The following is a 13437-nucleotide window of genomic DNA, read 5'->3' as shown; positions in this document are numbered from 1 at the left end:
ACGTGCGCAGCCTAAGCATAACCCCCCTTTAAACATCATCATCCTGTTTTTGATCTTGTTTTTGTTCATTTTTATTTAATTTCATTATACTTACTTAACATTATACTTATTTAATTTTATTTTTATATTCACTTTTTAGTGTTTTTATTACTTACAACTTACTTCACATAACTTTTTAAAAATGTTTTGACAATGTTTTTGTGAACCCTGAACTCGCAGTGTATTTTATTTTATATGTATTTCTCAACATATTTTAATTTATATTTAATTTACCCTAAGCCCTTTTTAAACATCCTCATCCTTGATGATATTTTTGATTATTTCATGTTATGTTTTATTTGATTTTTTTTACTTTATTATTTAATTTTTACTCACTTGTATTATATAATGTATTAATGTATTATTATTATTATTATTATTATTATTGTAACACTGTACTGCCCTAACTGGGATTTTTTCTCAATGGGCAGGTCGTGAATGACGTAGGAACTCCATCAGCGAATCACAAGCGTCCAAAAGCGGAAAAGCATGAGGGAGCAGAGTAGTTGCAGCACTAGCAGCTGGGATGTTTGTGTACTACTGTATGCTGTTACTGTTTAGTCTGATCATGACTCATTAACTAGATTTGCATTGATTGATTTATGAAAAGCAGCGAGCAGCCACAGTGAGCTGAAATGAAGACACTAGTTGTAGGAGTTGGCGGGTAAGTCCGGAGATTTGAAAACATTCATGTGTTGCTGTATTGACTCATTACAAAACATATTTTATTGTTCTCCTTGGTCATTTCACCTCCTGATAGCTTGTTTTGCCTCATATACCGTTTTGCACGCTGACGTTTTCCACATCACGAGAGATATAAAGTTCAAACAGTCGTTCATAATTACTTTTGAGTAATCCTTTATTTAACAAGTGTTTTAGATTCTGAAATACTTCTTGGTGGTTTATTGTCACACAAGCCAAGACATTAGCCTAGTAATAGTAAATTACATGTTAAAATTGCCCAACGTAGGTTACATGCAGGAGTTCACCATCAGATCAATACAGCAGCATGTGACAGCCATGTGGAGCAAGGACAGATAAGAGTTGCTTACTTTGCAGGGAAAAACATGTCTCTGTAACAGAATGGTTAGAGCTCCTCGTTTTTCTCTAATATTAGTTCACTTTACAGACGGGCTGGTAAGTGCTGAAGTTAAAATGAAGGGTTAGTTAGGATGTGTTGAAGAAAATATAATATTTAATAAAAGCCTGAAATTATAAGTTTTTTTCTTTGCATTCATAGTTTGTAAATGCAAAACATTAAGGAGAAAGGGAACAACGAATATCGAGCATCACAATATTATAGTTTGTGATACTGAATCAATTCTCAAAATGCTGTATTGTGATATTGTGTTACATGCAACAATTCATGGCAGTGGTTAACTTCATGTTGTGTTTAAAACCCCTGACCACTAGATAGCAGTGCTATAACCTATCGTTCATGTTCTGATTGCATAAAGGAGTGATCGTTTATAACTCAAATGTCATACATTTGACATTGACATACATACATATGATACTTGGACCCCAGGAAGATTAGCTTGTGTCAAAGGCACTAGCTAATGGGGATCCTTTTAAATAAATAAATTAATAAATACATATGGTGGTTTGTTTCATTGGCCTTTCTGGTTTACAGAATGAGGATGTCACACTATACTAACCACATCCTGACTGATGCTGGATTTTTTTGATATGATATCGATAACTGACTTATTATTTGATAACAATTTATTGGCCGTTGTTTATTTTGTTCTTGTTCTTAACTTGTTGTCATATATACTGTTTTTCTCCCAGGATGACCAACGGAGGGAAGTCTACTCTTTCACAGAGTCTCCACCAGCTGATACCCAACAGCTGCATCATTGCACAGGACTCGTATTTTAAGGTAGACTGTGAGGCCTTCTTTAAATCAAATCATGGCTTTTCACACGACCAAAGTAAGGATGAAAGTCTGACAGCTTTAGTGATCAGAGCGGATGTTTTTTCTTTTTTCCTTCAGTGTGAATCTGAGGTACCAGAGGACAGCAACGGGTTTAAACAATACGACAGTAAGGACGCTGCAGAACATACATCAACTATTGGCAACATATTCTGATGTATTTGGACACATTCAACTGTGTTGCGGTTTTATTTTTCTGTTGCCTGGTGTAAGACATTTTTAGTGCATCTGTAGTTTAGCCATCTGAAAATGTTGAATAGATTTATGGATGGATGAATGACAGTAGATACCATAAAGAACACTGAGGTCATGACCTTGGTATTTTATTCTTGGGGAAGTTGTTAAAAAGTGCAAATGGTAAATATTTAATTGGCTATTTCTAATATATTTAATATTGACCACTTTTAGACCAAAAAACAATTGGTGAGTATCAAAACTGACCCTCTCTATACCATAATGTCCATGTTAAAAATGCAGGCCTAAAGACAAATGTATATAATTCATCTATAGTGTATTGTACGAGCCAATTATCAACTGCTGATAGAGAAAAAAATATATAATTATACAATTTTTGTCATTTCAAAGAAATTTGAAAAAAGTTACTAATTAATTAATTACTAATTATCTACTTACCATGAAATGGCAGACCCAGGATTGTATGGTTATCAATTAACATCATATTTCTTTCCTGGAAATGTATTAAAGAAATTACAAGCTTTTAATTACCTGCATAATGGGGAATAGCAGAATATAGTTATTAAATAATGTAGAGGTAAATTTCAATAAATTTTGGGGTAAATGTTGGGATCATTTGGGTTTTTTTTCAAATAAATTTCCAATACGTCGCTTGCTAATCTGGGACCTGTAAAATGAAGTGTGATTGATTTCTCCACCAGATGTTTTCCTAGCATTTTGAAGAGGTCTTTGAAGCAGCATTTGATGGTGGGAAATAAATAATAATATTAACAATATATACAGATATATAGTTAAATGAATGAATTAAACAAAATACATTCCCAGTGAAAGATATTCAAATTAAAATGTTACAAAAACAGAGAAAAGCAGAAAATTCTCGTATTTGAGAAGCAGGAACCAGAGAATGATAAATAATAAATTACTTAAATGTTTAATCAGTTATCAAACTTGCACATGCACTTTACTGACTGGGCAAAGAAAATCCTCATTATTGTGTTCTGTTTAAGTGCTCGATGCTCTCCACATGGACACGATGATGAGTGACGTTGACTCATGGCGAAGAGATCCCGAGTCGTTCCTGAGACAGCGAGGCCTGAACCCAGAGCGCACGGCGCCATCAGAGGCTGAGGAGGTGTTTGTGCTGATAGTGGAAGGATTCCTCATTTTTAACTACAGGTAAACAAGAGAGGATTTGGTGAAGCTACTGTGTTTATTTCAGTGAAAGGTTTATAATAAAAAATAGTAAATGGTAAATTGATAGTTAATTAAACTTAGTTAATAGTTATTTTCTGTTAACGAGCAATGAAATTATGATAAATAATATTTACTGGGTAGTGGTGATGCTATCATTTATGTTATCATTAGTTTGTGTAATATAAAATAAAAACTATATTTTGAATCATAATTGGTAGGAGAAAATAACAATTTCATTCAGATTACATTAATAAGCTTAATATAAATATTTAGGTTTAAATGTGACATTTCTACCAGAATAAATGTAAATGTCCTCTTTTTTTTCCATTAATTGGTGCCAGTTAATAGACACAGTCATTACAACATGTAATTGTGCTCTTAAGGGAAAGATTCCCATGTAAATTGCCACTGTTTTTGGAAAATATCCATTTAGTTGTGAGTTATCTGTTACCATAAGGGCTAACTGTTCCCCAGGATTCAATTATATGAAAACTTATCTCCAGATATTAATGCTGTAACTCTCTGACGTTTTTTTTTAATATGTTTTACTTTTCCAGGCCCCTGAATGAACTATATGACAAAAGATACTTCATGGAAATACCGTATGATGTCTGCAAGAGGAGACGAAGGTGGCAGATTTTACAATAAGAAAATCTATACATTTTCTTTCCTGTTTACTTTTTAATAAATGTTGTTATTATTTAATCTCCATTTTCGGTGTTCGAGCTGCAGTTAAACAAAAAGCAAGAGAGAAAAGTTCGCTTCTCCATGTTCTGACCTCTGTTGCTGTTTTTGATTGACAGTTCAAGGGTTTACACGCCTCCTGACCCTCCGGGCTACTTTGATGGACACGTGTGGCCGATGTACCTGAAAAACCGTCAGGAGATGGAGAGCATGGCGTCCGGCATCGGTGAGGTTCCAGTCAAAGATAGCATGTATACAGCATGTGATGCAGCTGTTATAAAAAAGTGATTTACTGGAGTAATTATGGTATTTTTTATCATCACTGTAACAGCTGTACTAGTATTAAATAATAAAATAAATTACGTATGTTATTGTTTTAGTATTTCTGGATGGACTGAAGCTGAAGGAGGAGCTACTGGCTGCTGTGGGCGAAGACGTCTGTCAGGAAATAGAAAGGCTCAGGGGTGAGTTGCAGTCAGGTTGAGATGTAGAAATATTAAAATGTATTTTCAAAGATTTATTGCTTTTTGTTTTCCAAGATGTTTCTGGAGCAAATTATTTATGTTTTTTTGCAGCTGTATCCAGTGCTTTAATTTCCCTTGCACATTATGTCATAAGACAATAGTGTGCATTGACAGCACACTCACAAATAAAGTTTTTTAGTTCACACACTGACATTTTAATGGTTAACTTTTGCAACTTTTGCTATACTACTTGCTTTAAAACCCAGAAGAATTACCATTACAATTTCTCATATAGACTCTTAATTACTAATATTACAGTATCTAACAGTTTCTTACATTTCTTGTATTTAGATTTTTTATTTAAAAGACAAATAATCCTACCAATGACAACACAACAGAGAAGCCCCGTAAAAAGAAAACATAAAGTTTTCATATCTTACTGTTTAAGTCCTCAAAAAGAAACTGCACCTCCTCTGGCAGTGAGACTCCTAAATTCCACCATGAAAAATAGTTTTATTTTTATGATTTATTATTTACTCAGAGTAGCATAAAGGGAACTACCCCCCAATAAAAGCCACCACATCTTTCAGTGGTGCAGATGTGAGATAATAGTCAGACAGTTGCAAACAACATTAAACAATGATAGATAAATCAACAACAAATCATATGAAAGTCATCTGAGATATTGTAAAATTTTGTACAAAATCTAGGGATGCACTATTTGTTACTTTAAACATCAGTATCGGACCACAATTTTACAATTTGGCCAACACTGACATTTTTGTTGTTGTTGTTGTTTATTTTGTTATTTATTCCCCCCCTTGCACCAGGGAAACTAAAACATCTTCATTAAGAAAAATATTTTTTAAAAGTCATTTAGACCTCCATTACACTATCTGTAATACAGTATAATAATTTATCTCGTACTTGTTTTTCTGGAATGTAGAGCTCTTTGGTCAACGTAAGCTGTTTTTTAAATGTGCTCTATAAATAAATTTTATTTGACTTGACTTGACAGCCTTTGAAAGAGCACATCCTACTTAATGCCAGGGTGTCCAGCCAGTGTTGTCTTCTCTGAATCTGCAGCTGGTTGCTAGCTGTGGTTGGTACGAGTCCAACTGGAAAAAAACCCCACAATATTTAACCGACACAAAATTGATTTGATACATCAGATTAACATCAGATGCTAACAGTGGTGAATGTCATCTTATTTCTTTGTCAGCTGTGAAGGTCCTCAACACCTTTCAGTTAGTTTACTTAAAATACCGCCTTACACTATTTAAACTGGAAAAACTACAAATTCTATTTTGTGTATTTTGTTTGCAGAGAAAGACTGACATGGCTGGAGTTTTACGTATTGACCTTTTGAAGATGGAGTCTCCTGCTTACATGGACCTCAGGAAAGCTGATTTTTTTATGTAACTGAAAGGACTAAACTAAGTGTTTCCTCAATATTGTGCCAATGTACTTATGTCAATGTAATGTAGTTAATATTGCTGCGAAAGGTAAAATTCTGACGTTGTCCAGCTGGAGACTGGAGAAACTGACAGTGACTGACAGAGACAGTATTTTAAAGTTAGGATAAACTCTGGAAAGCCTCTAATGAATTTTTTAAATGGTAAAATTTAAAGTTTTTTTGTGATTTTTTGAGGTTGCTGCATATAATATATACAGTTTACAACGTTCCATCTCTCACTGCATAGTTTTTTTCATTGTATGTTTGACTTTGATCTAAAAGTCTGACTTTTTTCTGTCTAACCACACATGTACATAACACAGATAACCTGAACTTGTGATGTAAGTCCAGATAATTAAATACATGAAATGTGCCTAATTTTTAAAGATCAGTTTATTATCTCTCATATTCAAATATTGCAGATATTAAACAATGATGAATGTATTGTTTTGACTGGATTTTTTTTATTGTACATGATTTATGTAAAAATCGTGATTAAGTTAAATCATGATTTAAAAGACTTTTCTCAGTTTGGGTCCTTTAAAACAGCTTTTTGTTTACAACCAACTCTCAGTTGACAAGTGTCTGCACATCTGAACCATTAGTGACACTTTGTCTCCACCTGGTGGTTGAGTGTGATACACTGGAAACAGACAACTCAATGACCTAAATAAAATGCTGTGTAAATGACAGTTATCAAGGCTTAAAACCCATGATCTGTTTATCTTTCCAAATCAAGACTTGACTAATAACGAAATAGCCATCAGTGCAAAAAAAAAAAGAAAAGTTTAAATCAAATTGAATTGTGTCAACCCTCCTGATTTTCCCAGGAAACTCCTGTTTTTCATTGCCCTCTCCCTATTTCCGCCTGTGATCACATTTCTCGTATATATCTCAGAATTTTCACACCTTTTTCCTTTTCACTACCACAACCTGTGTCTTGGTATCTTACAGAGTGTGTAAGCCTTACTTTAAAAGTTTGCTATTTCTACCTGGACAACAGAGCTACACCAAACCAGAGGAATTCTTGTTTCTCAAGCAAAGTTTTGAAGGAAAGGAGTGTTTGTTATGTAAAATCTGCTTTATGCATTTTCTTTTAGGGACAAAGCAAAAAATAACTGAATGAAAGACAGCTAATGAATATTAGTTCATGCCATGCATTCTTTCCTAAGAATTAAGAGTAAAATTAAAAGTATTTAACATAAAATTGCTGTTGCAGTGTACCACTTATTTTGTTATTTTCATTCTTTAAAAGTCATCAGAATGCATGAAACATTCTGAAACTCAAATGTTTTGGTTTTGAATTCCTCCCTAATTTTGAGGTCTCAAAGTTAGTAAGTATGTCACTAAATTTTACACATTGTTCCTTTAACTGTCTCTATAAAACCATACCACACCTTCAATATAATCTTTATCACTGCATGTGAGTTTTATTGAGACATTTGTCTCGGTCTGTTGCCCAATCGATGTAGAAATCTTTCCTATTACAGAAGCTGCTTTGGTTCCAGCATTTGTCTTTTTTTTTTAGAGGGTATTGCATCAGTGAAGTGTTATTTCACTCCAGATTTTGTCAAAATGTCTACACAGCACTTCTGGGAGAATGGTCTACTAATCAATTTATTTAAAATATACAGAAAACACTCCAATGGTTTCTGTTAGGAGCCTCTGTCAGCAGAATCTGAAGTGATGCCCTCACTTCTCGGTGCATTCCTCTTCAATAATCTCTCCACCTTTAAAATCCTATAAATAGAAAGCCTACGTTCATTCTCGGGCTGAAACCTGTTTGACAGCACCGACAGCCGCTCTCGTGTAATTTCTGTTTTTATTGCAAAACCCTCCTCTCCTCTAACCCATGAAGATGTATCATCGTTTCCCACCACACAAAATGATAAGAATTTTAGCAAAAAGTCCAAGCTGTCAGCAGAATATTTGTGTTTGCCTCAGCAGTCAACTGGCCTTACAGGCATGTGCAGTTGTGGAGTCATCACATGAAAACGTGGACATTCCTCACTTCCCTGTACCGACTGTATCCTCCTCTAACCCGACATATATAAACCTGACAGTCTCATGCTGCCTTTTAAAAGCTGAATTAAGCCTTGATCAGTCATTAATTTTACATAACTGAGGCGAAGACATGTCCAAGACAAGATTTTCAGCCTATGCGTGTTTGTTTTTTGCCGGCTGCTTCTGCCTCAGCAAAGCCATGCCGACTAAAGTCAACCAGGAGGCTGTGAACAACAGACCTGTGATCGGTAAGTGAAACTACCTGCAAACAGAAAGACAGTAACAGTAGAGAGAAGTTTCTTTGCAGCTCTGTCACTGTTGAGTTTTTTTTCCCCCTGCATGTTCACAGCTGCTGTGTTTTTGTCCAACAGGTATTTTGACTCAGATAGTTGTGGATGAAGTCATGAAACCATTCGGGAGGACCTACATCCCTGCCTCCTACGTGAAGTACATCGAGTCTGGGGGCAGCAGAGTGATGCCTATCAGGTGGGCTGAGTCCTCTAAATGTTATTTATAACAGTACACTGTAACAATCCTCATCATTTTTTAACTTTTTTTTATTTTTCCTTTTTTGACACACGTGCAAGTTTTGTGGAAGAAGTTGATTATTCTGTCACCTGGTTTCCTTTGTTCCCTCCTGTGTAACCTTCACCTTTGTGCAGCCTAAACAATGTTAAATAACATAATGAGGAAGTTTTCTTTGCTTTGTTTGTTTGCACAGATTGACTCTCACTGCAGCTGAATATGAAAACATCTTCCGGCAAATAAATGGGTGAGTTGTATCACTATATGCATTTAAGTCTTGAATAACACCAATTGTATGTTTTCTCAGTCCTCACTCAATCTGTCCCTGCTGGTGTCTGTTTAGCTTACTTCTCATCGGAGGAGCCGTAGATTTGGAGACATCAGATTTTGCCAGGGTGGCGAAGATTTTTTACACGCTTGCTCGGACGGTTTGTACAATAGAACTTTATTTTCTCTGTTTCTCCCTCAAGACCTGTAATTGTCTGCCCGTCAGCAACTTTCTTTCTTTTACTGTCTGACTACCTATGTGTCTTCTTTTAAGAAATATTCTTATGTCCTATTTGTGTTCATTATCTGTCTTTTAAATCTTTTAAATGGACATAAACCAGAGTGAATCTACTCAAGTATTGTGCGTTAGAACAGTTTTGAGGGGCTGCTCTCGTAAATGCCCTGATCATTTTCACTTAGTAAAACAATGTTTTGACCTCACAACATTTCAGAGAGAATAACTAAATGTTTCTCTAGATTTAAATTATTGATACTATTGTACTTACTTTGCATTCCTATTATTATTATTTGTTAAAACACACAATAAGCTCATTACACATTCTAACGTTTAAACCTATTGACTATAATCCATCAGTAATATAATACTCTGAAATGAATCAAGCTTTGAACTGATATAATATATTTGATATTAAAGTACAGTTAATATAATAATACTTTTATCTGCATAAAAATGGCAACACTGGCATTTATTGTTTACGGCAAACTGCTTTTCTGCTGCAGACTGAATACAGGTTTTCTTTGTTGTTTCAGGCACAAAACAGTAAAAAGTTTGTCACTGTGTGTATTTCAGGCCAATGATGCTGGAGACTTCTTCCCCATCTGGGGCACCTGCATGGGGATGCAGCTGCTGACTGTCCTGGTGGCCGGTGAAAATCTGCTGACAAACACCACGGCTGAGAACATAGCATTGCCCCTCAACCTGACCGCAGGTATTTATTTCTGTCTTCATTTGTAACTGTTTTTTTTCCCCAACTTAAAGCACAGTCTCCACTTACATTTTGACTTTAGGGAATATGTTCTAAATAGATATAAAATGGACTATTTTATTAGTAGGCAACAGAAAACTGCATGTATTGAATTGTACCACCTGGTGTCAGTAGAAGCAAGTTACAAATATGGGGGACCACAAACAGAAAACTTTTGTTACTGCAAATTAATTCTGCATGTTAGTCTTGTAATGTCATTGTTTGATGAAATAATGTATTTTTAGTATCTTTCAGGAGTATCTTCTTTTTTCAGTAGTTTATTTACCCCTCTCGCCTGTTTCCCTGCAGAGGCCGCCTCCAGCAGGATGTTTGACAGTTTCCCCAACGAGCTGATGAAGGCTTTGACTCACGAACCTCTGACTGGCAACTTTCACCACTATGGAGTTACAGTAAAGGTACAGTAAATCCCACTGCTCTCCAGCATCACTGTTTCAGTAGGTTTCACTTCCAGTCTGGGTTTATTGTGCTGAGAAATAAAGTCAGAGACAATCGCCCCATCGTTTCAACATGAAGTTTCCCAGGGTTTCTGTTACACAGGAATGAAGCTTTTGACTCAACAGAACCTTAATGGGACACACAGTGCAGACATGAACAATCTGCAAACAGACCATTCATTAAGCATCACTTGCAATAAAAAGAATTTACTGAACTGTACGGTTAATCATGGCTGGATTATTTCGTCACATCCCCCAAAACCCAGTAAGTCCTTTAGGTTTCAGCTGATACGAATCTTATACTGTGCATATTCCTAAATTAATTTGTGTTTACTCAAATTACCAAAACCAAAAACCTTCCAGCACAGGATGATTGTACATAGTGTACAGAAAGATAGGTATTTTTGTCCTGTAGCTCCACAGTGCTTTAATCTGTTCATGTATTTAAGATGACTAAATAAAATAAACGTCACTGATCCCATGCAGATAAAATCAGCTAATAGAAAGCACGAGAAACCCCTGCTTTTTATTGTTACAAATTATATTGCAGTGTATACAATAGAATAAAAGGTAGTAAATAACTAATAACTAATAACAAATGTAATAAGACAAATGTTCTTGCAGACCTTCCAGGAAAACGAGAAGTTGCAGGATTTCTTCTCCGTTCTGTCTACAAATGTTGCTGAGAACGAAGCCGAATTTGTCTCAACCATAGAAGGTTATTACGTTTTATATAAATTTGACCAATGTAATCATTACTTTGTAACAGTGTAATAACAGCCATATATTGTTTTTGTTGCCAGGTAGAAAATATCCCTTCTATGGAGTCCAGTGGCACCCAGAGGTGAATCGTTTTCAGTGGGACAGAAAGCTGAATTTTCCTCACTCCTATCATGCCGTTCAGTTGTCTTCACTGCTGGCTGGGTTTTTCACCAATGAAGGTAAAACCACACACATTATCAATAACAATCATTACTGATCATATCATTAAGTATTAACTATGATTGTGGTAAATGTAAAAATGTTCATTAGGAAAGTATCATCATTAAAATGCAGCTCCATCGTTTCCAGGTTTTTTAATGGAAATTCCTGCTCAGACGTTAGCAAAAAGTGGGTCCTGAACTTTTTCATGTCAAGGACCCCCACAATAGATGCACATCAATACCCTCAATAGTCAATCAATTATCAAACGAGGATCATTATGATATAAATTACAATCCATGAAAACTGCCAACCTTGTTTCTTCCCTTGTTGTTCCAATGTCAGCAATTGAGACAAAAGCTAAAATATTCTATTTGTCCTTTTGTTGGGGACCCCTAACAACCCGCACAAAGACCTGTGTTGGTCCTCAAACCTCAGTTTGAAAACCACTGTAAGTTACACACTGCACATACATACTCCCTCAGCCTAGGGGGTGACCTACATCAGATCTTGTGGAGAAAAAAAAAATCATTTTGAGAAGCGCTTGAGAAAATGCGATGTTAAAACTTACGTACTTTGACCAAAATTTGATTGTTTGGATTTGAATACATGAGGAACACTACTGGAATGCTACAGAATGACATAAACACATTAAAGAAACAAAAACAAACAAACAAACAAACAAACAAGCAAAAAAAACCAAACAAAAAAACCCCAAAAACTAATAGACTTATCCTGTAACAGGTATGGTACAAATGTCAATCTTGGTATTGATCAACTAAACAAAACAAAGAGGAAGAATACCTGTAAAAACTTCTTTATGGAAATATATATTTTCTATGATTGTTGCATCAATGTGACGATATACCTTTATTTGACACATATTTTATGTGTATATCTGTCTTTTATGTTCATTTCACTCAATTCACCAGAAAAAAGACATAAATGTAGATTTTGTTGATCAACTGATTTTCCAGAATATTTACCATATCGTGATCGACTGTATTGATAATGCAATATAAATTGATTCAACACCCACACTGATGTCAGTTCAGCCAGATTACTAACATGAATAACATATTGAGTTTACAAAAAAAGACCAATGATTAAAAGATAAATGTACATGACTTCATTATTCTGTTTGACCCAGTTTCCCCTCCACAGTGATGAATCTGTTCTCCTCTGTTCTCTTGTTATCACGTGCATCTCACTTGTGCTTTGTTTAGGAAGAAGAAGTTTACATCAGTTCGACAGTCCTGAGGAAGAGGCCTCGTCGCTGATTTATAACTACACGCCGGTCTACGCCGCAAACTTCACAGGATATGAACAGATCTACTTCTTCTGAGTGTCTCACAGCGAGGCCTCCAAACAAAAAAGCTCGATCTCAACCACTTGGTAGTTTTCATTACACTGAGGAGAGGTTCCTGCACCAGCACTTGATGTTTTACCAATAATTTTATATGCTTTTATTACTATTAGAGTGCTTATTTGCATAAATATACTCAGGCTTCTGAGATTTTGGTTCCCTGTTGTCCAGTGTTGCACCTACCTGTTTTCTGAGTGTTTAAAGGTTTTTATAACCTCAAGATAGATTATATTTTGGTGAATATACTTTACAGGCAGCTAAAAGATTATTTCTAGACTCGCTATGTTTGAATTTGAATAAATATAAGTAAATAAAGAAGTGAAGGATGTGACCAAAGTATCTCATCATCTCTGTTTAGTAGCTGTTCTGGAGCTTTTGATCATACCATGTGATGTTCATCAGCAGATACAGTTGTTATGGAATTACATTTGTTCAAATGTCTGTTTTTCTGAGCTTTTATATAGATTACTTCGTCATGTAAACTTGAGATTGAAAGTTTACCTTGGAAACAACAGTTAACCAAACAATCTCACCACAATGTCTATTCAGTATTAAGGTTCAGGAATGAACGTTAATAAAAGATGATTTATTTTTTTATTTCTCTAGCAGACTGTTATCCTTGACAGCACACAGACAGCCTTCAAGTAAGCAATTGACAGAAAATGGACTGTAAATAAAGATAATCAAATGAATAAAATGTTTTAAGAAAATTAATAAATTCATTCTGGACCTTTATTTTGGTTTATTGTCAAGGCTGGATCACAAACCGGCCGAGCAAGCAACTGCCCTGCATGTACCAATCATATAACCATATAACCAGCTGGGGCCCCACTGAGTCCAAAGGCCTCCAGGTTTATCGTGGGGCAATTGTTTTGGGGTAATTTGCTCATTTGTTTGCACTACAAAAGTACAATATAAACTGAAATAATAGGGACCAAAAGACAT

General features: G+C 35.2%; 2 protein-coding genes across 2 annotated transcripts; both read left to right on the top strand.

The window, feature by feature from the left end:
- The first annotated feature begins 540 nt into the window (after positions 1 to 540).
- Positions 541 to 5918, top strand: nmrk1 (nicotinamide riboside kinase 1). Its single transcript, XM_084728466.1, has 8 exons — positions 541 to 703; positions 1831 to 1921; positions 2036 to 2084; positions 3178 to 3346; positions 3922 to 3993; positions 4168 to 4274; positions 4429 to 4512; positions 5839 to 5918. Exons 1-8 carry the CDS (start codon positions 675 to 677, stop codon positions 5847 to 5849), a joined length of 612 nt encoding a protein of 203 aa, XP_084584592.1. The 5' UTR covers positions 541 to 674; the 3' UTR covers positions 5850 to 5918.
- A 1638-nt stretch (positions 5919 to 7556) lies between these two features.
- On the top strand, positions 7557 to 13238 carry LOC146320267 (gamma-glutamyl hydrolase). The gene is made up of 9 exons (XM_084729510.1): positions 7557 to 8220; positions 8344 to 8458; positions 8694 to 8744; positions 8841 to 8925; positions 9576 to 9714; positions 10060 to 10166; positions 10830 to 10923; positions 11009 to 11146; positions 12353 to 13238. Exons 1-9 carry the CDS (start codon positions 8103 to 8105, stop codon positions 12469 to 12471), a joined length of 966 nt encoding a protein of 321 aa, XP_084585636.1. The 5' UTR covers positions 7557 to 8102; the 3' UTR covers positions 12472 to 13238.
- Positions 13239 to 13437: the final 199 nt, after the last annotated feature.

The sequence above is a fragment of the Lutjanus erythropterus genome, chromosome 10, assembly GCF_056507025.1.
Source record: "Lutjanus erythropterus isolate fLutEry1 chromosome 10, fLutEry1.hap2, whole genome shotgun sequence".
NCBI classification, from domain to species: domain Eukaryota; kingdom Metazoa; phylum Chordata; class Actinopteri; order Lutjaniformes; family Lutjanidae; genus Lutjanus; species Lutjanus erythropterus.
This window is presented reverse-complemented; position numbering and strand designations above follow the sequence as displayed.